The following is a 26,794-nucleotide window of genomic DNA, read 5'->3' on the forward strand; positions in this document are numbered from 1 at the left end:
GAAAGCACCCGAATATTTTTTGTTTTTATTTTATTACCTATATATCTGTATTTTTCTGAACTTTTAAGCTTACTTGCCAAAAATGCCAACTGATTTATTTGCCAGTTTGTCTACAGACCTGCTCAGTAAAGCTGCGTACACACTTCCAATTTTTGTCGTTGGAAAGGATCTTTCACGATCCTTTCCAACGACAAGGGAGTGCACGATGCATGAACGGTGCTGTACATACAGCACCGTTCATGCTCTATGGAGAGGGGAGGGGGAGAGCGACGGAGCGGCACCCTGCTGCGTGCTCTCCCCTTCCCTTTCATTAGGATCGGCTGTCGTCCATCGTCCGTGGATCCGGCAGGTCGGTCGTCCGGACGATGGACGACACCGACTGTACACACGGCAGATTTTCGCCCGATAATTGGCCGATGCCGATTATCGGGTGATAAAAATCTGACGTGTGTACGTAGCTTAAGACTGCACATAAAGCAGCAGATCTCTTATCTACAATGACTGATAGGAAATTTTTTACACAAACTACAGGGAATCATTTAAAATGTGACAAGGTGAAAAGGGTTATCGAAACAAAATTTTGCCCACATACTGAATATTCTATTAACTTTTATACAAGGAAAGAAGAGGGGTGGGAGTGGTATTTTTGTACTGGGCCATGATCAAATGACCTTGACTTTTGCAAAGCTGGAACTTTTAAATATGGGGAAGACAGCCCAGAAACTTTTGATGGTGGCAATGACTATACACTGCCCAGTTTTTACAATTTCTGCTTAAATCTGGTATAGTGTTGGCTGCTCCAACATTCTAGTTTCAAATGACTTTATTATCCATTGGCCTCTTAGCCTATTTAAATTCAACACTTTTGAGGTTTTGCATGATGTATGACAAGTACAAATTAGGAATCTCAGTATATATGCGAGTTCGTGCAAATATGACAGAACGTTCTTGATTGAAAAACATTTGTTTCTTAAGTTTGCATATTTCTGGCATACAGGTTTCACTTTACACCAGTGATGCATTCTGTAGGCAAATATAATAAAATGTGACTTACATCATACAGGACGCCGAATCCTCCAATCAGAGCACACAGGTAGAAGGCGAACCTCCAGCTAGAGAGGGAACAAATCTGTGTTAAAACATCTGAGTTCAAGGGAAAATCTATTGTTTTGGTGAAATATATAAATCAGCAATGCACCCCGTATATTTCATTGTTACTCATGGATCTTGTTGAAGTATATCCAAAAAAACAAAATAAATTAAATACTGCATGTCAAACTGCATGGATGTCTGCATTTCACACTGACTTGAGATGAGACAGACAGTGGCCATCAGCTCCGTGTGGAAGTTATATCTTATAATAAATGTGTGTGACTTGTTGTAAATGAAATGATCATGTTGGGCTCACAGATGTCTAAGGTCATAGCAAAGACTCTAACACTGCTCCATGTGATGGCCTCGGATCACCTCCCACTGACTTCTAAATCATATGATGCAGCAATCTGCAGCTGTGAAGATTTTACACACCATCATTTCCAATTAGGAAATAATCTGGCACAAAAAGCTCTAATGTGACCTTGTCTATAATCTGTCTGTGCTCTATGCTGGTGAATAGTAGTCTTTAAATCAATACAAATGAATACTGGGTACCCACAAATTAACTTGTGGCAAGAACTGTCTCTCGTCTGGACTATTGTAACCTCCTCCTGTCTGGTATCCACTAACCCGACTCTCTCCTCTACAATCTATTATGAACGCTGCAGCCAAACTTATCCATCATTCCCACCGCTCCTCCTCTGCTGCATCTCTTTGTAGTTCTCTTCATTGGCTTCCATTTCACCTTAGAATCAAATTTAAGCTCCTGTGCTTTGCCTTCAAATCCCTCCACAGTTCTTGTCCCACTTACATTTCTGACCGAAAAAAACCCCCCCCCCCCCAATGACCTACTAATAACTTCCTCACTCATAACCTCATCACATGCACGGCTCCAAGACTTTTCTAGAGCTGCCCCGAATCTCTGGAATGGTCTTCATCGTCAATTTCAGCTTGCTCCTACTTTCTGCTCATTTAAAAGAGCACTCAAAAACTCACCTACCTGTCTTCTGTATCATAAACCCTCACTACTTCCCACCACTACATATCCCCCCTCCTATTGTGTGTTAATCCCCCACCTACTAGACTGTAAGCTCTTCGGGGCAGGATCCTCTCCTCCTCCTGTGTCACTGTCTGTATCTGTCTGTCATTTGCAATCCCTATTTAATGTACAGGGCTGAGTAAAATGTTGGTGCTATATGAATACTGTTGAATAATAATAAATATTATTAACTGTGTGCGATAATAGGGCAGCCTTTCTAAATCTTCAATTAACGTTCAGGTCTCAGGGAACCTATGCTAAAATAAATTATATGGAACAATGACCCTCACATTTATCACTAAGAGGAATGTCTACTATGGTGGTCTGAATTCAAACCTTATAGATCTGGTTCATGTTCCTGGCATTAGACCCTGAGCTATGCAGGTATCCCCAGATAGAGGGATTGTCAGCTTTAGCTTAAGGAACCCCTGGCAACCTCTGGAGGAACCCTAGTGTTCCACGAAAACCTGGTTGAGAATGGCTGTAATGAAGGTGTGGCATGATATTACTGAGGCTATGCAAGTTACATCATAATTATCAGCAGTATGGAAAAAAGCAAAGAAACAACCAGTTACCAAAAAACAAAAGTAGAGTAGAGAAGGGTCAGTTCTTTTTTTTTTTATCATTGGGGAAAATTGCCCTCACTGCCCATCCCGGGGTTGCAACAAGAAGCTAGAAGAAATCTCTCCAAAGCCAGGGGAATTATGTTGTCATTGCAACAGATGTCCACATTGGAAGATTTCCCCTCACCTATCATCAGAAGTTTGGATTTTTCACCACTTTCCTATTCACAAAGCTTTATATAAGGATAATATAAATGTTTATATAAAATACATTCTCTTGTGCTTAGCACAGTCATTAAAATGCTTCTAATATCAAAGAGATGAATGGCTGTGTATGTGACTCTGTGTGAGTGGCTCCATCAGTCGACATGAAATTGCCAATTGTGTGCAATCTTGTATCGTGTTTCGGGAGATCTATCACGAGAGCGGCAGATTACTGAAGGATCATACACTCCACTTCAGTCAGTAATAATCTTGGATTATCTAGGCAGCAGTTTCCTATTTTGCTCTGTAATATAGATCACTCAGCAACATCTTCATTAATGTCTTACATCACTGACTTTTCATTTCACCTATATAATAATTTTATGATTAAACATTACACCGAGGGAAGAGAAGCAGATGGGGGCTTAACCCCTATGTGTCCATTGTCTATGTAAGGAGATTAAAGTGGCTCTTGGCAAGTGTAGCATTGCATGGAGAAATTACGTCTGATTGCTCTCCTGGTGGTAGGTAATTACAGTCCCCCAGAGGTCTCATGCTGTCTCTAATTACACTACATTAAATCTGAGGCCCTTAAAGTCAGCTAGTGTAATGGAAAACTTTGCTTCGAGACCCCTCTGCAGGCTTCTTGCTTCGCCATGGGTCTGTGTATCGGCCAGACAGTTTAGATTTTGGCTTCCTTACAAATAAAAGCTCTAAGACAACATTTTGCTATTTTACCTCTATGGTACCTGCTGCGATGAAGCAGCAGATGTGAAAAAGTTTTCCTTTTAACACAAATACAAAATAATATTCATGGTCCCTATACTATAAGGCAATTGAAAAATCACCCCAAATGTCCAAATTTTTAATAGACTTTTATGTTTTTATATTTTCTCTGTTCTTTATATTTGTCCACCTGCCACATGTAGAGATTTCTGTGTTAGCCACTAGGGGGAGCAGTGTGCAGACATCACTTGGCTAAATGGCCTCACCAAATAAAAGGTTGGTCAGGTTGGATTTTGCCATCCAATCCAATGTACCCCAAGATGAGGCATCTGGTGACTGCCAAGGCATATATTCTTAATATGTCCATGCTTTATTTAAATTTTTTATTTTCTATGAAAATTATACACCAGCCTTTCTCAGCCTTTTTACCCCTGAGGAACCCTTAAAGCAGAACTTGCACTTTGAAATTTGCAGTCAGGTAAGGCTTGTCTTAGAAACGGACAGGCAGCATCCCAACCTGGCAAATCAAGATGACCGAAGATTGGAATGCAGAAGAAAAGAAGGTGGTAGCGCCTTGCAATGGAATGAGGACACAGGAGTATAGCATGGTTTAGTTCTAATTTAAACTAATTCAGGTCAGGGGAACAAATTAGGGAACTTCTGCTAAAACCAATGTATTGGGGTCATCAGTCGATGCTTCCGCTTCTTTTGGGTCATCCTGTGCTTTTTTTGAGGAGACTGGTCCCTAGAGGGGAGTCTTAATTATTATTGTTTCATTATTTTACTTTTAGAAAAAAGCTATGTCCACCCATGATGCTCATTTATCTGACATGTTCTTTTGTTTGTACAATATTTACAGATCTCAAGTGAGTTCCTGAGGAAGTGGACATAAGTCTAGGAAACACGTTGAACAATTAACAATTGAGATTCATCTATGGAATTTGAAAATTTGAATTATGCTTTTTAATAAAGAGTGTTTGTAATTTTATATATATATATATATATATATATATATATATATATATATATATATATATAAACGCGTGTGTGTCTTTATAGAAAACAATTTAAAGATTAATGCCAAGAAAGTCCCCTTTTTTTTTTAGCTTTTTTGCATGTATTCCTAAGTTGGTTGCCAATGGAAAGAATGCCCTTATACAGTAATGGATAGAATACCAGCTTTATAAAAAACTAAAATCTTTATTAAAGTCATGAAACTATAACTGGCAGCCGAAACTATACAGGCATCATCAAATAATCAATCAGCCGCCTTTCATGGAACCCCTGGCAACGTCTGGTAGAGAATAACTGTTATACAAGGCAACTACGGTCTAATGGGTATGGTTACCTTTATATTGGTCTCTTAGTAACTAAAAGAAAACTGTTTTAAGACACAAAATATTTGGATTCTTTATTCTCTCTCTATTCTCTTTATTTTATATGATATAAACTGTATCCAATATTTGCAAGACATGTAATAATCGGAGGATTACCTGCAATCAGTGCAATGACAAATTACAGGCACTGAAAATGTTTGTTATCGCTCACAAAGGGTTTATAACATGTAAAAAGAGTTCCATGTTTAGACTGCAATGGAAAAAAAAACTCTTTACAGCACAGCGAGACAATCACAGAAAAATGCCACCCGAGGCAGGAAAAAATAAATGGTCCAGCATCAAGTCCCGGGATGCACTGTTGCTGTGTAAAATCCCATGGGGAAACCAATGATAGAGAGTTTCCTTTCTAGGCTTACAGCTATTTACAGCAACACATTAGCACAGTGCTGATTCACAGGCTGGGCACAGCTATGGCTCGGCTATGCCAGCAGGGTGTGGTCACCGACTGCGCACAATCAGCAGAAAGAGCTAACCAAATAGTTTGTTGTCAGCGAGGATCTGCATATACTCTGCACAGACTGTTATGATTATAAATCTCCAAGGAAAGCCATTACATTTAAATGAATCTATATGGCTCATTCCACGTGCAAAGACAGAGAAATCATCCCAAGAACTAAGAAACTAGATTCTGAAAATGTAATAATATCTGCTTTGTTCATTGTGCCCAAAATATTAAAGTACACACAAAGCCAATCTCAATAATAATTATGATTATTACACAGTATTTATATAGCACCAATATATTACGCAGCGCTGTACAAAGTCCATAGTCATGTGACTAGCTGTCCCACAATCTAATGTCTTTATCTCAGTCATATGTCTTTAACACAGTCTCAATTTTGGGGGGAAGCCAATTACCCTAACTGCATGTTTTTGTAATGTGGGAGGAAACTGATGCAAAAACGGGGAGAACCAGCAATCTCCATGCAGATAGTGTCCCGGCCCAGATTCAAACCTGGGACCATGACTGTATATATATTAGGATTTCAGCAGTGGGATCTTAAAAAAAAAAAAAAAAAAGGTATTTTATTTTTAAATATGCAGTGACAAGCCATGGCATGGTAATGACAGCTCATTCTTAATGAACAACTATAATAATGAACAGCCCCTATTGTCCCATTGCTGTGCATATTAGAAACATTCATTAGATTGTGAGCCCCTTTGAAGGACAGCTAGTGACTCGACTATGGACTTTGTAAAGTGCTGTGTAATATTTTGGCGCTTTATAAATACTGTATAGGAATAATGATAATAATCCTTTGTTTAGTGCTGATGCACAGTGTAGACCTGCTGCAGCATGAGAAACTCACATTCACTGATGGACCTTCTCTTTTTGGCCAATCATAGACTACTTGGTATTCTATGAATGGCCAGGGATTGGCTACGGAGAGAAGTAAGGGTACAAATGACAGCGGTGTATTACTGAAAGAGAGCTGCAGCTCTTCCTGTCGGAGTGCTGGATATACAGTGAGCTGTACTGTAACTTTTTATTCTGAACCTATTTTGTCCTCATTTGTATACCACACAATCAGATTATGCTATATGGAGCTGGGGCTGAGTGATCAATCAGAGCCCTGGTTGTCTTTTTTCTTACCAAGATTCCTGAAATTTCTTCATCACGTCAGGCCGGTCCTGATTCCGTCTTCTCCTGAACCATCGCTCCACTTGCAATGTTGTGCGGTTGATCTTCTTCGCCAAGCCATAGACATCCGTCTAGAAAAAAGAAGCTACAGTTATTAATGTCACATATATTGATTCTATCTGCTTGAGATTTCTATTTTTGCCCTATATTGTGTGAATTTTGCATTAATCACTTTCCTGCCACTGCAGTCAATGAGCACTGAATCGGATGAAGTATAACAAGATATAACATTACAGACGTGGTATTATGATGCTGTGGTCTGTACTGAGACCCTCCACAAATGATTGAGTAAGCATTTTGGTTGCCTCCTTTAATAAGATATAGGCTCTGCTCAGCTTTCTGTTATAGGGTACATCCCAGCAGGGCTTTGTGTTTTAGTGATGCATCTCCGCAGCACTACGTCATGTTAGGAAGGCCCTGCAAAGAGTTTTATTATATAGGGATGGCCCTCTGCAAAGTTCATGTCTCAGGGATGACTCTGTACAAAGTTTTATAATATAGGAATGCAGTGTTCTCCCCAGCCTCTTTTAGTTAGGCTCTCCACCCATCATTTTTCAGTAACTACTAGGTTTTTGGGTGATTACTGAAGAGTTGGGTCACAATACAGGGGATGCCACCTTTTTACAATTTCTTCCCACCCAGCTTAAAAAAATGTCTGGGTTGAACACTTTAATGAATCTCTGCAGCTCTTTATATTATAGGAATGGATCTCTGCTGCTCTTTATGTTATAAGGATGAATGTTTATATTAAAAGAATGGCACTCTGCAGCTCTTTATATTATAGGGATGGATCTCTGCAGCTCTTTATATTATAGGGATGGATCTCTGCAGCTCTTTATATTACAGGAATGGATCTCTGCAGAACTTTATAATATAGGGATGGCTCTCTGCAGCTCTTTATATTATAGGGATGGATCTCTGCAGCTCTTTATATTATAGGAATGGATCTCTGCAGCATTTTATAATATAGGGATGGCTCTCTGCACCTCTTTATATTCTAGGGATGGATCTCTGCAGCTCTTTTAAATATAGGGATGGCTCTCTGCAGCTCCTAATTATAGGGATGGCTCTCTGCAGCTCTTTATATTATAGGAATAGATCTCTGCTGCTCTTTATGTTATAAGGATGGATGTTTATATTAAAAGAATGGCACTCTGCAGCTCTTTATATTATAGGGATGGATCTCTGCAGCTCTTTATATTACAGGGATGGATCTCTGCAGCACTTTATAATATATGGATGGCTCTCTGCAGCTCTTTATATTACAGGAATGGATCTCTGCAGCTCTTTATATTATATGGATGGCTCTTTCAGAGTTTTATATCACAGGGATGGCTCTGTACAACTTTTAATAATATAGAAATGATTCTCTGCAGCCCTTTATGTAATGCTCTTACCTCTCAATGTAATCTTCAGTTGATATAACATTATTTATGCATACAGATCAATCCTTTGCAATCATCTGTGTTTACTGCATCATTCACTTCAATGATCAATCTGTATTACAACTGATTTCACCAATTTATTTATTCAAAACTGTAAAGTGTCTGCGGTGGATGTTCACCTTGACCTAAGCTGATATAATTTCCTGTGTAATGATCATAATGCAATCAATAAAATATCAATGTGACAAATAATGGCAGTTTCAGTTTTATTACTTGGTTATTAAATTAACAAATGAACACCTAGCTTCTAGTGCTGTCCAAAAATAAAACAAAAATTACCGATCAATACTTTTAAAAAGTGTATGGCTGGATCAAAACACATCAGTTCAGTCTTAAAGACAGAAAGTGAAGATAAGTTTCCATAATGAAACAAAAATGGCACCCCTCTCCTCCCCCCAAATAACAAACTGACAACAGTTTTAACCCTCCCTGCTGCTATTGATAATGATGCATTATACAGATCAGAAATTGTATTCCAATCTTTGACAATGTGAGTGCAAAATATGAAAGGTATTTTTTTTGTCAGCAAGTATAAATTTAATATTAATAATAAACAGGATTTATATAGTGCCAACAAATTACGGAGTGCTGTACATTAAATAGGGATTGCAAATGACAGACAGTGACACAGGAGGAGGAGAGGACCCTGCCCCGAGGAGCTTACAATCTAGGAGGTGGGGGAAGTATCATACAATAGGAGGGGGGATATGTATTAATGCGGTCTATTGGTCATGTGATACGTCCAGGATTACAATAAAAAGAAACCATCCGACAACACACCTTATATTTCAATACAAACTTCACATTTGGTGTTAAGAGAGAGCTATGCACAAAGAAAATTGTGACATAATAACCCAATGTAGCATGCAAATTCCTATGTAAACAAAGCTGCACCTTTAAATAGCTGTTGTGTGTAGGGATGGCCGTGTCACTGTGTCATTGTCTTTGCTGACAATGGGAATCTGATAGCTGCCAGTGTCAGTGAGCACAGAAAGGACAATGAATATTTTTAACACAAGATGAAATCAGGGTAAGTTCACTTACCACAGTCTGTGACACATGACACATAATGTTATTTTTTAATAAAACATTCGGAATCATGTGATAAATCACTGGAACATCCATTAAGGCTATATTAAAATGACAGCTGATTGGTTCCTGTAAGATTCCTGACACATCCCGGCTTCTCTTGCAGCTGCTGCGACTGAATGAACTCCTGCACACCTGCATAGCAGTTACATAACCCTGGCCTGGCCAATCAAAATGACTAAAGAGAGAAATTAGGAAGAAGATGACGGTGCCAGAGATGAAACGGGAACAGGTGAGTTATGTAAAAAAATTGCATTTAGGCAGGTAAGCTCATTTTATGACATTGCCTGTTCATTCTGCAATAAAGAACATGCCCGATGGCAATGTTTAGACTCCAGTTCCACTTGAATATGTAAGTTATATTTGGTTTTATAACTTTTAGATTACCAATTTTCTGATCAGAATAAAACACAAAATTGGCAGTGGATGGTGGCTCAGAAGATTAGCACTCTGGCCTTTTGCAGTGCTAGTTCTCAGGTTTGAATCTCGGCCAGACCACTATCTGCATGGAGTTTGCAGGTTCTCCCTGTGTTTGCGTGGGTCTCCTCCAGGTACTCCGGTTTCCAGTGGGCCAGCTGCAATTTATATTAGGCTGCTGTTCTATAGACGCGAGTACAATGCCGCTACTACAAATCCCAGCATCACTCGTGTCTCTGCCTATGCGTGGCCCCGCATTTTATAAAGGCAAGTGATGCTGGGATATGCATTTTCTGGCAAAATAAAAACAATAATCTCAAAAAAGAAGAAACAGGAACACATGAGAAGAGCATGCAGTAATATGCAGTGAATTGATCCGCATGCTCTTCTCCTGTGTTCTTGTTTCAATACATTTCAAGTTTGGTCCGCGACTTAGTCTAAATTTTTCATTTCAGCCCTCTGTGTATTTGAGTTTGACACCCCTGCTCCACATGAAGAATGCAGACATTGGGGATGGGAAGGGAATAGAAAAGTATGGGCACCTGCTGGGGTCGTCATTAATGTGAAGGTGCTGCTTATGTAAAAGAACCATTTCTAACATTCACAGCAAAGTAGATAAAAGCGGCCACACCTATACAAGAACAAAGCCGTCATCTATTTACCTTTATTAGACAGCTTGTTGTTCCACATCAGCTGTCATTTTGGTCTAAAGATGACCCCAATATGACAGTTAGGAAGCCATCTGTGTATGTGAAAATCCTCACTTCCTGCTGTATCAACCTCTATGTAACATTTGTATTGTAATCTTTTTGCATCATCTTTTACTTTATTGTCTGTTAGACTGGTTAATCCTTTATGGTATTTTCAACAATTTGTGAAACACTTTATATTATAATGGTGGTAAAGAGTTATAAGATTGTTAACAATAATTATTATATATTCAATAGGGAAAACTAGGGTTTGGATTGCTAATGTTACCATACAGTAACTGAGTAAAACAATAGAAGCAATGAAGCAGATAACTTGACTACTGCAGGCTCTGCTGATGATAAATAGAACTAGGAATATTCTGTATAAAATACCAATCCATAACTACTCTTCAGAATCTGTATGGTTATGTATGCCTTTCCTAAAAGAAACATGGAGGAATGCACATTCAAACGTTTTTTTGCATCCATTTGTGTCCCTATTGCAGATATTTTACCTCACGTCATGTTAGGCCAGGAGGTGATGGTAAATTTGTCCACTGAGGACACTAACAAAAACACATTAAACTAATAAAGTATAGGAAGGCTAATTGCTGTCTGTATCTCACTGCCACTGTGACATCCATGACTGCAGAATGTTTCCCTACCCCAAGTGATAACACTGGGACAATCACCAAGCAGAGCACTGCAACATGGGAGGAAAAGGAGAAAAAGAAAACATTAAAGCAGAACTAAACGCTTTTGTATACTCACCTGTTCCCGTTCAATCCTGGGCGCAACCATCTTCCTCCTTCTACTTTTCCTTAAATCAATCTTTGGCCAACAACCACAAGGGATGTGCTGGGTATCCAAGCTTAGCAAATTTTAAAAGGAGAGATGGCGATCAGGCAGGTAAAATGCTTATTGCAAAAGGTAAGTCATCTGTTTCTTCCTGCAATAAAGCCCTGCCTGAGCACAGATTTTTAAAGGGGAACTTAAGTTCTGCTTTAGGTGGGGTGTTCATGTGGTCAGAAAATGAGCTGTGTAACTTTTTTCTCTGAATCACCAAATGCATTCACATTGAAAGCATGAATCTGATTGATGGTGGTAAGAAAATTAGTAACTGCATTAATTTACATCAGCCTTTCTTTACATGAGACATGCACTGAGGAGTGTCTTCCAACATCAGCAGCATGTACATATCAGGATCATCAGATTACAGACAAAGGAGGGTGGGGTGGACTAATGTAATAAAGAATTGTCTGGATGGAAAACTGAGCGGATAGACTTTACACCAAGTACGTATCTCTAGGCTTCAATTTTGACCAAAGTATACCTTAAAAGTAGCAGGAAAAAAGCTGTCTGATCTTTTGTTTTCAGTTGAGAGTCAGACACCTAAAACAAGAATGCAGATAACCGTGTGACACATTGTGCCACGATTAGCTAAACACCTCAAGACCAAACTCATTCGGGGTAAAGAAAATAATAAAGGCAGAGGAACGCCAACCAGGAAAGCTGCAATTTTTTAGAACCAGGTCAGTAATGGCAGCTTGTATCAGTGAATATTCTGCTTTAGGTTTTCCTTTATATCACTGACATTAGTCTACAGTCTGGTCTCACCCCATATTCACAAGAAAGTTCTTCCTTTATCATAAAATAACAAAGAAAGTAATTTTTTACCCTAAGTTTATAAAACACACTCGGCCAGCTGTAAGTTTGGTTTATTTTACATTATGAATAATGAGTCAATAAAGATCTAAGCTTTTATATAACTTTATACAAGATCACGCAAAATCAATATATTACATAACTTTTACTTGAAAAGATTTTATCTTTATAGATAAACACTAAGGGCCTAGCACAGTGACCTCTTTCCCACTTCCATACAATACCTTTTTAGTTAAAATGTAACTTTTGTATTGTAATTTTTTGCATAAGAAAACAAAGACCTTGTAAGACAGAGGCTACAGACAATCTATTATTAAAGTTAAGAAAGGAAATAAAGTTCCTCTTTTAAAAATGCTTGATCAGGCCATCATTATTGCACAAAAGGACAGCCGAAATCCCTTTTGCAATATTCTCTCCTACATGCCTAATAGCTCTGGGTATCCGTCACAAAAGATCCATCAATGAAATATGCTTCTCTACTATGTAAAAATAATTTGGATAAAGGATACTTTGGGGATGATTTACTAAACAAGTTTAAGATGTACACTTTCTATGGGTAAATATAACCTTACAAGGGATAATTCACTTAGCTCTTTGCAAAGAATGTGCAAGTCTGCAAGCGCAATGAAATTATCTCTCTTTTTTTTCCCCCTTCACAGCGGCTACGTCACCCGATCTTGCACTCAGCTGATCTCGTACCTGCGCAGTGCAAGATAGGGTGACGTGTCAAAAAGAGTGAAGAAGAGTGGAGAGAAGAATGGAGATGGCCGCGCCCGGCACTGAGGAAACCCAGGACGACGTGGGACCAGATCGCTGGAAGGACCAATGCTATCGGGGGACCTGCGGGATTAAAGGTAAGTGTAAATTTTTGGTTTTCAGTTTAGTCTTGGTCTTGGGCATGCGCAGAAGGGGCATTTTTTCCACTAAGGGTCAGATGCTGATCTAACGCAGTAAGATCGGCTCTATTTTTTCCCCCCTTTACAGCAGGCTACGACACCTGATCTCACACCTGTGCATTGCAAGATCGGGTGACGTAGCAGGAAGACAAAAAGAAGACGGAAGAGAAGACCGAAGATGGCAGCACCCTGGGCTCCCTCTGCCCTAGGACAGATTGAAGGAAGGTCCAGCGCCATCTAGGGATCTGCGGGAATTGAAGGTGTGAATTTTTTATTTTCAGTTTAGTTCCGCTTTAAGCAAAGTGATATATCCTTTTCAAGTAAATCAACCAGAATGTGTCTTTAGCCTTGTACAGACAGACGTCAGATTATTGTTGCTGGAAACAATCTTTCCAGTGATAGATAAATGAATGAGCGCTGTACACACAGCGTCATTCTGTTTTAAGGAGGGGGAAGGGAGAGGACGAGCAAGTAGCGCCCCTCTTTGATCTCCTCCAGTGGAGGATCAATCATCAGTCATCCATCAGGACAGATTGGTGAATGTTCAGGGACCGCTGTACACAGGCTAGGTGAACATAAATGTTTGTCTCAGGTGACAATCACCTGACGTGTGTAAGTCAGCCCGGGTCTCATCAGCATTGCCTTACTATCATTCTGCTTAGAATTGCTGTACCATCAGCACCATTTAGGAACACAGGAAGATTGGAGGAGGTTCCAGCAGCCATGTAATCCTAATGAACAGACATGGCTTGCTGTATGGTGGCCAAAACTGGATGCCAGGAAGCCAAAGGGAATGGCATGTGAAAGTGTTTATTTACAGCTGAAAAATGAAGAATATTACAGGAATGTTTTTAGGAAGTGAAGCTGCTTTACACATTTACCGTTTTATCACTTTAAACAAGAAGCACATCTGAAGTGTACTTCAACTATTCCCAGAGGCACCTGGAGTGTTTTTTCAGGGTGATTTATATTGCAAAGAGGGCACAGCCGACTCCCAGCTGAAATAACAGCTACTAGTTACTGGTGACTGAAATATGTGAACATTTTTAATTTGTGCCACATACCAGAACTCTGGGATTCTCATTACAGTTTGCATTGTGGCAGGAAACAATAGATGTTTTGCATGTCTGTACAATATGTACAATGTGCAACATGAATGTTTGCACAGGCAAATTATTCAGAAATCATTCTATCTATGAAAATTCAGCAGTGTTTATTATCATTTTTGTTTAAACACATTTAAAGTGAATTTGTATGTCATTTTTTAAAGCTGGACTCTTGCCAAACTGCTTACTACATAGTAGAAATCCATATACAGTACATGGGCTGTTTTTTAGTCCAGCTATCCAGTGCCAAAATTACCCTGCCCGACATGAAGGGCACTGACAACACCGACATCTACTTCTGATACTTTTTGGGATTTGGGGACTTTGGCCATCTTGATTGACCAGGCCAGAATGACATAACAACTACACAGTTCATTCTTTCTGACATCCCTGCCAGGATTTTAACCACTGAGGACATTCCCTTTACTCTTTGCCCAGGGATACAAAAAGAAAAAAAAAAGGGAACCTCCTAAAATAAGAGGTCCCTGAAACACCTTCACCTCCTATTTTGGGGTTATCTTTTAAAGTTGTAGATTTTCCCTGACAGCTACAAATAGAGTGCTAATTTTCTCCCCCACGGACAGCAACAAAAATTTGAAAAGGGGTCCAATCCTGCTCTACCCAATCAAAACTATGAAACCTTCTCCCATTTGTCTCCAAACTTCTAGAACGCCTTGTCTACAAAAGACTCACCCATTACCTGAGCACCAACTCTCTCCTTGACCCTCTCCAGTCTGGTTTTCGAGCTGCCCACTCCACTGAAACAGCCCTTACTAAAGTGGCCAATGGCCTCATCAGAGCTAAGTCTCAAGGCAAATTTTCCCTGCTCCTTCTCCTTGAAAGAGCACTCAAAACCCATTTTTTTCAAACTTGCCTACTGTCTTTTGAAACCATCACTACTTACCACCACTACAAATCCCCCTCCTATTGTGTGTAAATTTCCCCACCTACTAGACTGTAAGCTCTACGGGGCAGGGTCCTCTCCTCCTGGATCACCGTCTGTATTTGTCTGTCATTTGCAACCCCTATTTAATGTACAGCGCTGCGTAATATGTTGGCGCTATATAAATCCTGTTTATTAATAATAATAATGATAATAATTTTACCTAGATATTCCTTATAAGGAATGCTGGCCAAAAAAAAATATATAATATGTATATGTATAAATTCTGTAAGATAGCTTGATCATTTTCCTTTGCAGCAACTATGGCTTATTACATTGAAAAGCACACAGTCACATTTTTCATATTAGCTAAACGTACGTAGCCAACCGCTGGACATTCAAGTTAGAGAAAGAGAGAAAGGGGAATGAGCATTTTGGAAAGAGCCACAGTGCTCATTCCCCTTCCCTACAACTACGCATACCAGGAAGAGACTTTTATAGGCAAACGCTGAAGGGATAGAGAAGAACGTACACCGGATACACATAGTATAACCCCGTTTAGCTAGATCATCATCGTGCATCCGTGAATACAGCACCTAAAGAATACACTCCTGTTTATATATATTAAAAATAGGTAAAATTTATCTGTCTCAAGTTCCCCTGAGGAAGCCATTAAGGTGAAACGCATTGGGATAAAAATAGACTTAAGGGCCTTTTTAGTAATGTTTCAAGTAACTTGAGTTTTCATTATGAACATATTAGGAGGAAGTAGTAATGCCTGTATAGTTGAATACCTCATAGAACCTCGTACTCTGAAACGAGGTGGGGATTAACAATGAACATTTGAAATGTCTGTTACAATCATTAAATCTCAAAGAATCACTGCTTTGAATCTGTATCTAATATTTAATACATACTGCCAAAAAAAACTTGCTTTTTGCTTCTTTTCTCTCTTGCCTAAACTCCTAATATATTATTCATAGTGCTGCCTGACTTTTGTAAGTATGATAATTAGAATCCTGTTAACAAGGTATTGCGTAGTGACTGTTTGCACATTTACGTACATCAACTGGCAGTTACACATGGTTTCATAATCATGTTAAAGTTTCATCTAAAATGTGATCACTTCCTACCACAACTTTACAGTCCAAATCAAAGTCAACAGCTTCTTGTTGTATTTGGTGTGTTATAAAACCAGATGAGGAAGCTACATAACATCACTGCTTTGTTTTACTGCAGTTGTAGCTCTGTTTACATTGGGTGGAATTAGAACTTCTGAAGAATTCTGATGTAGTTTTTGTTTTAACTACTAAAATAGAAAAAAATATACAGTCAATAGGCCTGACTTGATAAAGCTCTCCAAGGCTGGAGAGGATACACTTATATCAGTGAAGCTGAGTGATGCAGCAAACCTGGAATGGATCTGGTCCAGGATTCAAAACATTTGGTAGCAAATAACAAATGACTTTGAAGAAATCCATTCCAGGTTTGCTCGATCACACTAATGAAAGTGTGTTCTCTACAGCTTTGAGGAGCTTTAATTAATCAGACCTAATAAAACTAAATTAGGAAGATATTTAATGTAGAAGTCACTGATCACATAGTAACACAGCTTTAAAGGTAGAAGAAAACTTTTATAAGTTTCAACTGACTTTGTCCACCCTTAAAGCTCCAAAATTACAGAGACTGCAGTCCCGGGACCCATGGCAAAAGTTTACATCTCTCCTCCAGCTCCTTCATATCAATGTAAGCAAAAGAATTAAAGATTTCTATGGGGGTGGGATGATGGATGTAAATAGACCTCAGTGCAACGTTCCGGTAATTTTAGAGTGGGGAGGGTTAGTTGGTTCTTCTGAAGACGATGAAGGCCAAAAGGTATAAAAAAATAAAAAAACCTATGTTTAGGAGTCTTCTTACTCTTTAAACAAAGAGTTTTAAATAACACAGCACACATACCACCGTGTAATTTGGGACCTTTGCCCTGTATTTATTTGTCATTATCTCAGCAAACACACATTGCTTGCATTGCAAGAGTTTGCACTGGCATATGACAGAAGCAAATAACATTCAGAATCCTGGTTCTGATGAAAGATTCTCGCTGCTGCTTTAGTTCATTCATCACTTCAGACAGACCCTCTCTGTTCTAAGCATGGACAGGCCTAGATCCACACTCCTGATTTATTAAAGCTCTCCGAGGCTGGAGAGGATACACTTTCAGCAGTGAAGCTGGGTGATCCAGCAAATCTGGGATGGATTTCTGCAAAGTCATTTGCTATTTGCTAGCAAATGTTTTGAATCCTGGATCAGATCAATTCCAAGTTTGCTGGATCACAAAGGTTCACTGAGGAAAGTGTATCCTCTCCAGCTTTACCAAATCAGGCCCATTGTGTTTTCTTCTTTGGGCTACCTTGGCTACACTTGCAACGCGGCATCACCAGCAGTCCTGATCTGGATACCAAATTTACCGAGATGCTCGGGCATCCTAAATTTACCGAGATGCTCGGGGTGGTGCTGCACCGCGTGCACTTTTTTTTTAAAGGGTGTTGCACAACAGAATTGTCTATCCTTTTATGTAAAGTGAATTTTCTGAGTTTAGGTACGCTATAAGTGGACTCCTCATCTGTGCTACTCATTCTGGTGTTTCAGACACCCTTTCCTTTTAATTCCAGTGACATATACTACATTTATAGCCAGCATTCCTGCAACAAAATGTAAAATTGCAATAAATTATGCTTCAAACCAAATGAAAATGTTAGTTATCATTCCTGCCTGAAGTTAATCACCACACATGCACACTCCAATGCATTACCAATAATTACTCAACTATAAACAGAAAAGGTTAATGGATTATTGAATATTCGGTATGTTTACAGGACTTCTACAATTAGGTTTCACTAGGGGAGCCTTTGTCTGTTCTGTTGCCCCAATGGTTTTCTAGAGGCCAATAAAGTTTTAGGCTTGGCAAAGATTCATAATGTGCAGTCTGTCATTTGCAGTCTGTCAAACTTACACCCATTGAAGGATCCACAGCTAAGTACTGTGGATGGTAGAATGGTCCTGCTTTTTTATAGAATCGATCCATAAATGACGTATGATGAGTGCTGTACACACACCAGATTCTCACCCGATATCAGCCCTGAGGTGATTATCAGATAAGAATCATCTGACGTGTGTACGTAGCCTAACTGTTGTAATGCCAAAATCATTGTAAAAAAGCTCTGCTGACTTCGGCCATGGTCAGGCAGAAATCATGATTTATTCATTTCCCTGTATTGTATAGGACTGAGTATTCTTTGCAAAATAATTTTTACTACATTCCCCAAGCTAAGTGATAACTACCAATGCTAAGTGAACAGCTAAATCTTCTTTAGTAAGTCAACCCCATTCTGGTGCACGGGAACATCCTGTCGGAGCCTGAAGTTTTTGGATAGAGAGGAGATCTGAGGAATAGACAGGTGAGTTGTCCTTTTGAAGGATTTGATCACTACAATTCCATCTACATGAGTAAGGCAGCAACTTAAACTGCACTTACTAATATAACAACTCCATTGCCCAAAAACATGAATGATGTCCTTTTTAAAGCTAACACTGATAGCCTTGTTCGCTGCAGGTTTTGCATGTGCATACAAGTCATTGGGAAGAAGGTCAGATGCAGACCACAAAAATACCAACTGCAGGTCAAAGCATATATTAATAAATTCTGAGTAGTCTAAGAAGTGTCTCTGATGTCAAAATTATGCCTTGGACAGAAGCTCAATGCCCCTAAACACAGATACAAAAAGTGCCAGAGGTTAGGCCAGGGGAGGGCAAACTTTTTGACTTGGGCAACAATCTGAAAATAAATTTGACAGGGGGACCGGGCCGATGGGAGAGTGGACGGGGTTATGCCATCATGACACCCCTGAATGTGATGTCATGATGGCATAACCCCGCCCACTCTCCAATTGCAGGCTCAGATCTGGGAGACGTGTTCCGCGGCTCTGGCCGGTGCACTCCCCACCCAGCGGGGTCCTTCTCCTGACCCTGCACGGGGCGACACTGGCAAGGGCCGGAGAAACATCCCTATTGGACCGTAGTTTGCCCATGCCTGGGTTAGGCTGTGTATGACCTCTAACCGCACATGTTTTCTAACTGCTAAGGTAGAAGGTGCATTGTTTTATTTTATTTCTTAAGCTATAGGTAATGTTTGCCCCGTGATTATATGTCAAGCATCATGATACATATGCACCATAAGCCAAAAATTCCCCTATTCCCCCAGACCACACTCCAACCCTTTTGGTTCACACCAAAGACCAGCAGTGCCCTCCTGAGATATTTTCTGTTCAGCTAGAAAAAAAAATCTAACGCTCATAGACTTGCATTGGACATTGCTCCTGTGTTTTCTGAAAGGAATACACATTACAATATATGCAGCAAAGGAAACTATTAAATGTATTATATTATATTTTTGCAGCCTAAATTGACTCTATTTTTCCAACAATCAGCTCTTCTGCCTTTAGATCTTTTTTTTCTGGTAAATTCATCTGCTTCTCTTTCTCAAACTACTATTTATATATGACAATTTATTAAAAAATATCCATCATTTTTAAATCATTCCATCTCTGGTTTGTATTTCAGGATAAGGGTCAAATGATAAACATTTTTTCATATAATCTCTGATCCTTCCTAATATTTACATTTCATGAAGAGGCAGTATATTATTATTCTTTCTATATCCTCATTAAACCATTACACAGAACAAATTACTTACTGAGAGCACCAAGGCCTTCTTCTTAAAAGAGAGAGGCTGTACCATGCTAAGGAGCCAGGGACCTAGATAGTAAAGAAAACCTATGCAGAAATATGCAGAGTGCTCTAAATGATTTGATGGTTTTCACTAAATCACTGATTTGCTGAAATGCAAAAAGTCAAGTCAGGACTCTGATCTGTACGCTTGTTCTGGGTCAGTGGCCCACAAAGTATTAAAGTATTTGAATTATATGACAGCCCCCTGACATCTTTCAGGAGAGTCAGCAATGCCAGTCTACATATTTCATTACTGAAGGGTTCTTTAAAAGACAAATGGCACTCCTGGGTAAGATATACAGTATGTGTCAATGTAATTAGGACAGTGTGGCCTACATGGGCATTAAACAAATGGTGCCCAGACCACACAGCCTACATGCAGAAGACACACATAAGACATAAGCTTACATTTTAACCTTTCTTTTAGATTTAGGTTAAACAAACTTTTTCTTTTAGGGACCAAGGAAAACATTCAAACTGCCAAAATACAAGCCCCAGCAATATAAGAATGTTGTAAGGCAACTAGGTAATCTGAACAGGAGCCCAACATCTGTGTTCTCCCCAGCCCCTTTTACCTGGTCGCACCACCCGGCATTTTTTAGTAACCACCCAGCTGTTTTTGGGTGGCTACTGATGAGTTGGGTCACAAAGAAGGGGCTGCCATCCACCTATCATTTCCTCCCACCGATATAAAAAAATCTGGATTGAACACTGTGCATAATATTTATGCTGCATACACATGGCCAAACATTTTCCAGCACAGGAGTATGTAAATATAACAGTGCAGTTGCAGGCCAAGAATAAAACAAATGTAAAGCCTAGCATGTGGAGTGCAGGGGTAAAGAGTATGTAACATACAGAGTGCAGGGGTCAGGAATGTGTAAATTACAGGAGGACAAGTGGGCATGGGTCAGGAGCAGGAGCAGCGCACAGTACAACGAACAAAAGAGCAGAGGTCACTCACATGTAAATACAAACAATTGTGCCTTATGTCTTGTTTGTTAAGTCTCCAAGGCCTAAAGACTTACAGCCTAAACAAAATGTGTATCATGCATCAAAATGCCGGCACACATGTGAACTAGACCCCAATGAGCTAGTGATACTACTGAGACCAATTTAACACCAAGAATTTTTGCACACAAAGTATTCTGCAGGTAAGGAAAGGGGAATGCTTAATTGGCAGAGAATTATCATGTTAAAGAGAAAAAAATTGTAGCCAGGCAGCAGCCATATTACAAGGTATTGAAAAAAAAAAAAAAAAAACATATAACTAAAATATGATTTAAAGTGGTGTCAAACAGCACATAAAAAATTATTTGCGATACGGCACACTGAATTTCATCACAATGCCCTGATAATGCCTATCCCTTTATTGAGGACCAGTAAATACTGTGGGAAAGCAACTTATCCATTCATTGGAGACCGGTGAATTTCCTGAGAATGTTATCAATTCATTAGAATCATTCCTTATTCCCATGAGATTGCAGCCTATTTGTTCTTTAGGCACCAGTAAATTCCCCCAAAATGCAACTTATCTATTCATAACAGACAATTGATTTTTTTTTACTCACTATAGTCCTGTGGATTTCTTAAGAATGCAGCCTATCAATGTTACAGAACAGTTTACATTCTTTTTGTTTTAAGGACCACTTTACTGCTACATAAAACTATTAAAAAAAATTAAACAGTAATTAGAGTAGTTAAAGAGTAGTTAAGAAAGAGTTGAGCAGCTTTGCACTGGTATACTCCACAATATAAATGAAACCTTGACATGTATACAGGGAACATAGCGTACCTGCTAATGAAGTTAGTGTATTCTCCAGACATTGAACTAATGGAAAAAAATAACTTCAGTACTAAGAAGTTTCCTACAGTGACATGCACTAAAACTGATTTCAAGTCTAAATGTAACTGGTAATGCAGAAAGCAAAACAAGAAGAACATGCAGGAAGAACTTTCCCCCACCCCAATGTCCTTCTCTGGAGACATGAATACCTTCATCCATCCTCCGATGATTTTCACTGTAATTACAGCTGCAGCTCATGGTTGACATCAGTCTAATTGTTGATGCTTAAAGAGAAGGGTAGACAACCCTTTTATGTAAAGTAAAAATTCTGTTGCTGTTTTTTTTTCTTTTCTTTTTAAGTGCAACACTCTTTTTTTATTAAAAAAAAAAAAGTGCAGCACTGTTTCTTAATTCTCAATCACCTAGACCAGAGGTAGGCCAGATACGGCCTGGCCAGTATTCCACTCCGGCCTAATGCCCCCTAATTGTTGGATCTGGCATAACTGAGTTGTTGCGTTATTACGAGTTCCCGCAATATCATCGAGTTCCAGCACAGTAACCCCAATTACGATGCCTAAAGAGCAGAAGCAATGCGCAGCTACCAATCTCCGGAAGGTTGACCTCGAACGCCATGTCTTCAACCCCGAATAGACTGACAAATTAATATAAAGACTAAGGCTGCTCACTTGCAGTCACGGTTGGAAAAAACCTTTCCTTGGACACCTTGTTTCTTTTGGCCTAGTAGTCCAAATGGGCTTGCCATAGACAATCGATTAGACAATCGATTAGACAATCGAGAATGAATGGCAGCTTGAATGAAGCATCTCAGGCATGCGCAGAAGGCACCCTTTCGTCAAAAGGAAAAAGAATTGCTGATCGTGATCACGCATGCACAGTGAGATCACCAAATTTTTTTCCATCTATGTCATCTGATCTCTCGCCTGGGTCAGGTGACATAGGAAGAAGAACCCGAAAGAAGAGGGGAAGATGGCGGTGCCCAGTGTGCCGGCCTGATGACAGAAACCGGGACAACACCCTTATAAAACCTTATAAAAGAGACCTCTGGATGGATCGGTGTGCCCTTAGTTCCTCTAGCACACTGCTAGACCATTAGCCTGTGCATGATGAGCAGAAATGTGTTTGAGAAATGTCTAGTGGACTCATGTTCATGACTGGGGTAATTGTTTCTCTCCAAGGCAAGCTAGGGGTGGGTAAGTTCCCGTCATTACGGATAGCTAGGGTTAGGGGGAAGGGAAGCCCCCTGCTAGCTGTTCTATGTGAACTCACATCTACAAGCAAAGAATAAATGAAAAGACAGAAAAATCACTAATGCTTTGGCCAAACTGTTCTCCCTTCTGTGACATCCTTACAATTGAGCTCTCAGTAATGCTGAGACATTAAGTGTCACTTTTCTATTAACTCTTACTAAGAAGAAACAAAGTTAATTCTGTTTGTTACATGAACAGCAACATCAACAGCAACAGTAACATAATAAACGGAAATGGCAAATGGTTGTACTTACTTGAGATGGGTGTTTGGAGGAGGTGATATAAAAATCTTCCAGGATTGGATTAAATGATGCTTTAAGTCGGACTTTGCTCTTTATCCCCATGGCTCTGGCCACAGGTGTAGCGATGGCCCTGTAAAAATAAAGATCCATAAAATCATTATCAGACTTTGATATCTTACCAAACAACATGATTAACTCTGCATGAACAGCCATTTACTAGCAATGGTAATTCTTCTATTAAAGGCTTATGACTTAAAGTAACCTGGATTTCATGGATCACTTATAATGAAAACAGATGTGACCTCCGGTTTAGGTATGTCTACAATATATAAATATATTTTCAGCTTAAAGTGGACTCCCCCACATGAAAATATATCAACATTTGCCCCTCTGACTCCATCATAAACATATTACCAAGCCCAGTAAATTCAGTGTTGTTCAGGTCTCAACTATGTCTGTCCTCATTCCTGATGCAATTTCCATCTGGAAATATTTATTTTGGAAGACACTGTGACTTTCTGATCATCCCGCTGCTGATGAACCATTGTGCATGACGGAGATCGGCTGCCTAACTGGTAAACATTCCTGAAGCCTCCAGAAATGTTAAACCACAAATCTCTGAAAGCTTTAGGAAAGTTTTCACACACGCAGGTATGCCATATAGGAGACGGCTACATGATACTAGACTAGGAATCACAATGCAGAAAAAGGTGTGTATTAAAAAAAGGTGAGCAGGAATTTTCTGTCTGATGGACTGACAAGCTATAATCATAACAAACTAATGCAGAATGGGGCACTAAGGTAAGGTAGTAGCTTTGGCAGCCATCCCTTCTACTGACAATGACAAGTTTTGATTGGCATGGCTTCATTAGACACTAACCGCCTATGATTATTATTAAAATTATTAGTAAACAGGATTTATATAGCACCAACATATTACGCAGCGCTGTACATTGAATAGAGACCTACAAGATCAATATCCACCTAGTTTATTTCAGCAGCATGAGGGTTGTTGCTGGACCACTGGCCATCCCTCGGGCCCCAGGTAGGGCCTCAGTTTCATTGTACCAAACAATAAATCTCCATTTACCGAATGGTATCTAAATGAAAACTATATTGATATATATTTACCAATTATTCATATATCTGTTATCACCTTTCCATAAACTAGATTTCCAGAGAGTGAATAAACATATTTCCAGTATGAGTTTGTGTTCTGCATAAGATTTGCATGTACTTCAGACATTTTGTTTTAAATCTATGTGATGCCACTGCCAAAAAAATACCGCTTATAAAGTCTATATACAGGGGATTATGGGAGGTAAAGTGAACCTAGTGAAAGTAATAGGAACCCTAAAAGAGGTTCTAACTCTTCAATACACCATGGCTGGAATAAGAATAAAGATTACATTTAGACCATACATAAAGCACATGAAATCAATGGAACCATAGTAAAAACATGCGTCAGCAGGTCTGTGTTAATATCAGGTGGGGTTTATAATCCCACACTACTCTATAGGAATGCAAAAGCCACCTAAAAAAAGGTCACAAAACATAAAGGTCACTGAAATCTGAATGATCTCAGAAGCACCTTCTGATTGCATCTACACAAGTCCACTGACAAAAGGCCCAATTCTGTCAACACAACCATGGCAGTGGCTGGACAACAATGGGGCAGATTTTTACAGCAATCTCAGTCAAAAAAAGTTACTCATTCTTTCAACTGGTTTTATTATTTAATGGGCCTGGTTTATGAAAGCTCTCCAAGGCTGGAGAGGATACACTTTCATCTGTAAAGCTGGTTGATCCAGCAAACCTGGAATGGATTTATTAAAAGTCATTTGCTATTTCTTAGCAAATGTTTTCAATCCTGGACCAGATCTATTCCAGGTTTGCTGAATTACTCACTTCACTACTCACTTCACTGATGAAAGTGTATTCTCTCCAGCCTTGGACAGCTATAATAAATCAAGCCAAATGATGGGACTACCTCATATCCAACCTTGCTATCAGTTTTCCAAAATAAAAAATAAATTGTGTGAAAATTCAGTTTTTCAGTCATGTGAAGTCCTGTTTGCTTCTTTCATCTGTGTATATTTGGGTATTCAAAGTGACCAGAAATTTGCATTTCACATGATTTAATAACAGAGGTGAATATTTACACAATTTATCACAAGAAGATGTTAAATAACTCAATTATTTCTTTGTTCTGTGCCGTCTAATGTATTCTACATGGAAAAGAATGGAGACAACTCGATCTGGGCCCTAAAATCAATCTTATTTTGGAGAAAATTTGCGTAGCCAAAATCCTGTTGGTTTGCGCAATGGCATTATTGGCTTTCCTGAGGGAAGTATTGCTCAGGGTGGGTTTTTTAAAAGGTTAAATTAAAACTAAATGTAAGACTTCATTATTTTTGCAATATACCAATAAATGGTATCAATATACAAGAATGATCACACAAGGAATGATCGCACCTATGCAATTGAACGCAGTCACCTTCTTCATCTCACAACCTTGTGACCTTCTAAGAATATTCCTCCATTACTTCTTCCTTTTTGCCTCTAAAAGACTCAGAGATCAGGATCATACATTCCCCAAAAAACTTGCAAATGAATGCATGTGCTCTACTAAACATGGAGGACATAGAGATGTTTAGGAGCCTGTGAGGTGGATGGTGATATACACCGTGTCTATAGCTATCAGGTTTTTGGGCAAAGGTGCTGCACCTCATTTCTTTTGTTTTTCCAGACCCCTATCAGGCAGAACCCTGGCCAACCCTACCCCACACCAATTGCTTTTGAGCAGCCAAGCAGAAGGTGGTTGTGACTTGGAAAAAGCAACAATTATCTGTACTGGAAGTAAGGAGTTGTACATACAGCTTTATAATCAACAAAGAACTTTCTAGCATTCCCAATGGCATCAACCCTCAATTCTTGAAAGTGTGAACTGCCTAGCTCAAACTATAATGGTTTTTAATCTATTCACCTTTATTAACTGACCTCTAATCTGGAAATTGCACCAGTTCCATTATTTACTGACCTTTACTCTGACATTTTTTTTACCTTTGAAGTTTCCTACCCCCAAAACTTCCCTCCTCGTCAAAATATCTTTTTACTCTACACTATCTTTCTTCCTCCACATGATTCCTTTTCTTCTTCCCTATCCTTCATTTCTACAACCTAATCAGCTCCCTGGAACATAACTTCACATCCCCTTAGATACCACCACCAATTCTATTCTTTCCAGAATCCCTAATGATGATCATTGTGTCCATTCTCAAAATAATTAATATTGATAGGAGGTGTCATGACTTTAACCATGAGCAATATATGTTACTCCTCACTTGTATCTACCTCAAATTCTTGTTCTAATAATAATAATAATAATAATAAAATAATAATAATAATATTAGTCTCTTTTTCTAACAAGTGCTCCAGTTATTACTGTAACACCTAGTACATTTTTAATAAAAGAGAAAAATGAAATATTAATAAGACATGCCGCTATTAACATTGTAAAAAGACATTCTCAAGAAATGTCCGAGATAAAAGCAGTGACACAAATACATCTAACTGTATCTAAAGAAATATACAGAACACAAATACATTCCCTTATGGCAGAATATAAAGCTCCTAGGATGGGGAGGCAAATGCTCAGCTGTGTGGCAATCACAAATAAGAAGATCTCTTTATAATCCAGCAAATGAAAGGAGATTACTGGTGTTCTTGCTCACTGGGCAATGGCTATATAGCGAAGCAAATGTGTAAATCACAAACACTGGCGAACAGAATTACAAATGTTTTGGAAGGTCACAACCTCACTGCCAGTCTGAATAAGGCCTAAATGTCATTTTTTG

At 39.1% G+C, this 26,794-nt stretch overlaps 1 protein-coding gene across 2 annotated transcripts in view; it reads right to left on the reverse strand.

The window, feature by feature from the left end:
• CERS3 (ceramide synthase 3) overlaps positions 1-26,794 on the reverse strand; it is a 94,148-nt gene that overhangs the window by 12,788 nt on the left and 54,566 nt on the right. For both annotated transcript variants that reach the window (XM_072402658.1, XM_072402657.1), the window contains 3 exons: positions 22,950-23,067; positions 6,619-6,737; positions 1,055-1,112 (listed from right to left, as the gene is read on the reverse strand). In XM_072402658.1, coding sequence (XP_072258759.1) covers positions 1,055-1,112; positions 6,619-6,737; positions 22,950-23,039 — 267 coding nt within the window. In that variant the 5' untranslated portion in view covers positions 23,040-23,067. The remainder of the gene's footprint in view (positions 1-1,054; positions 1,113-6,618; positions 6,738-22,949; positions 23,068-26,794) is intronic.

This window comes from Pyxicephalus adspersus, chromosome 2 (assembly GCF_032062135.1).
Source record: "Pyxicephalus adspersus chromosome 2, UCB_Pads_2.0, whole genome shotgun sequence".
NCBI lineage: Eukaryota > Metazoa > Chordata > Amphibia > Anura > Pyxicephalidae > Pyxicephalus > Pyxicephalus adspersus.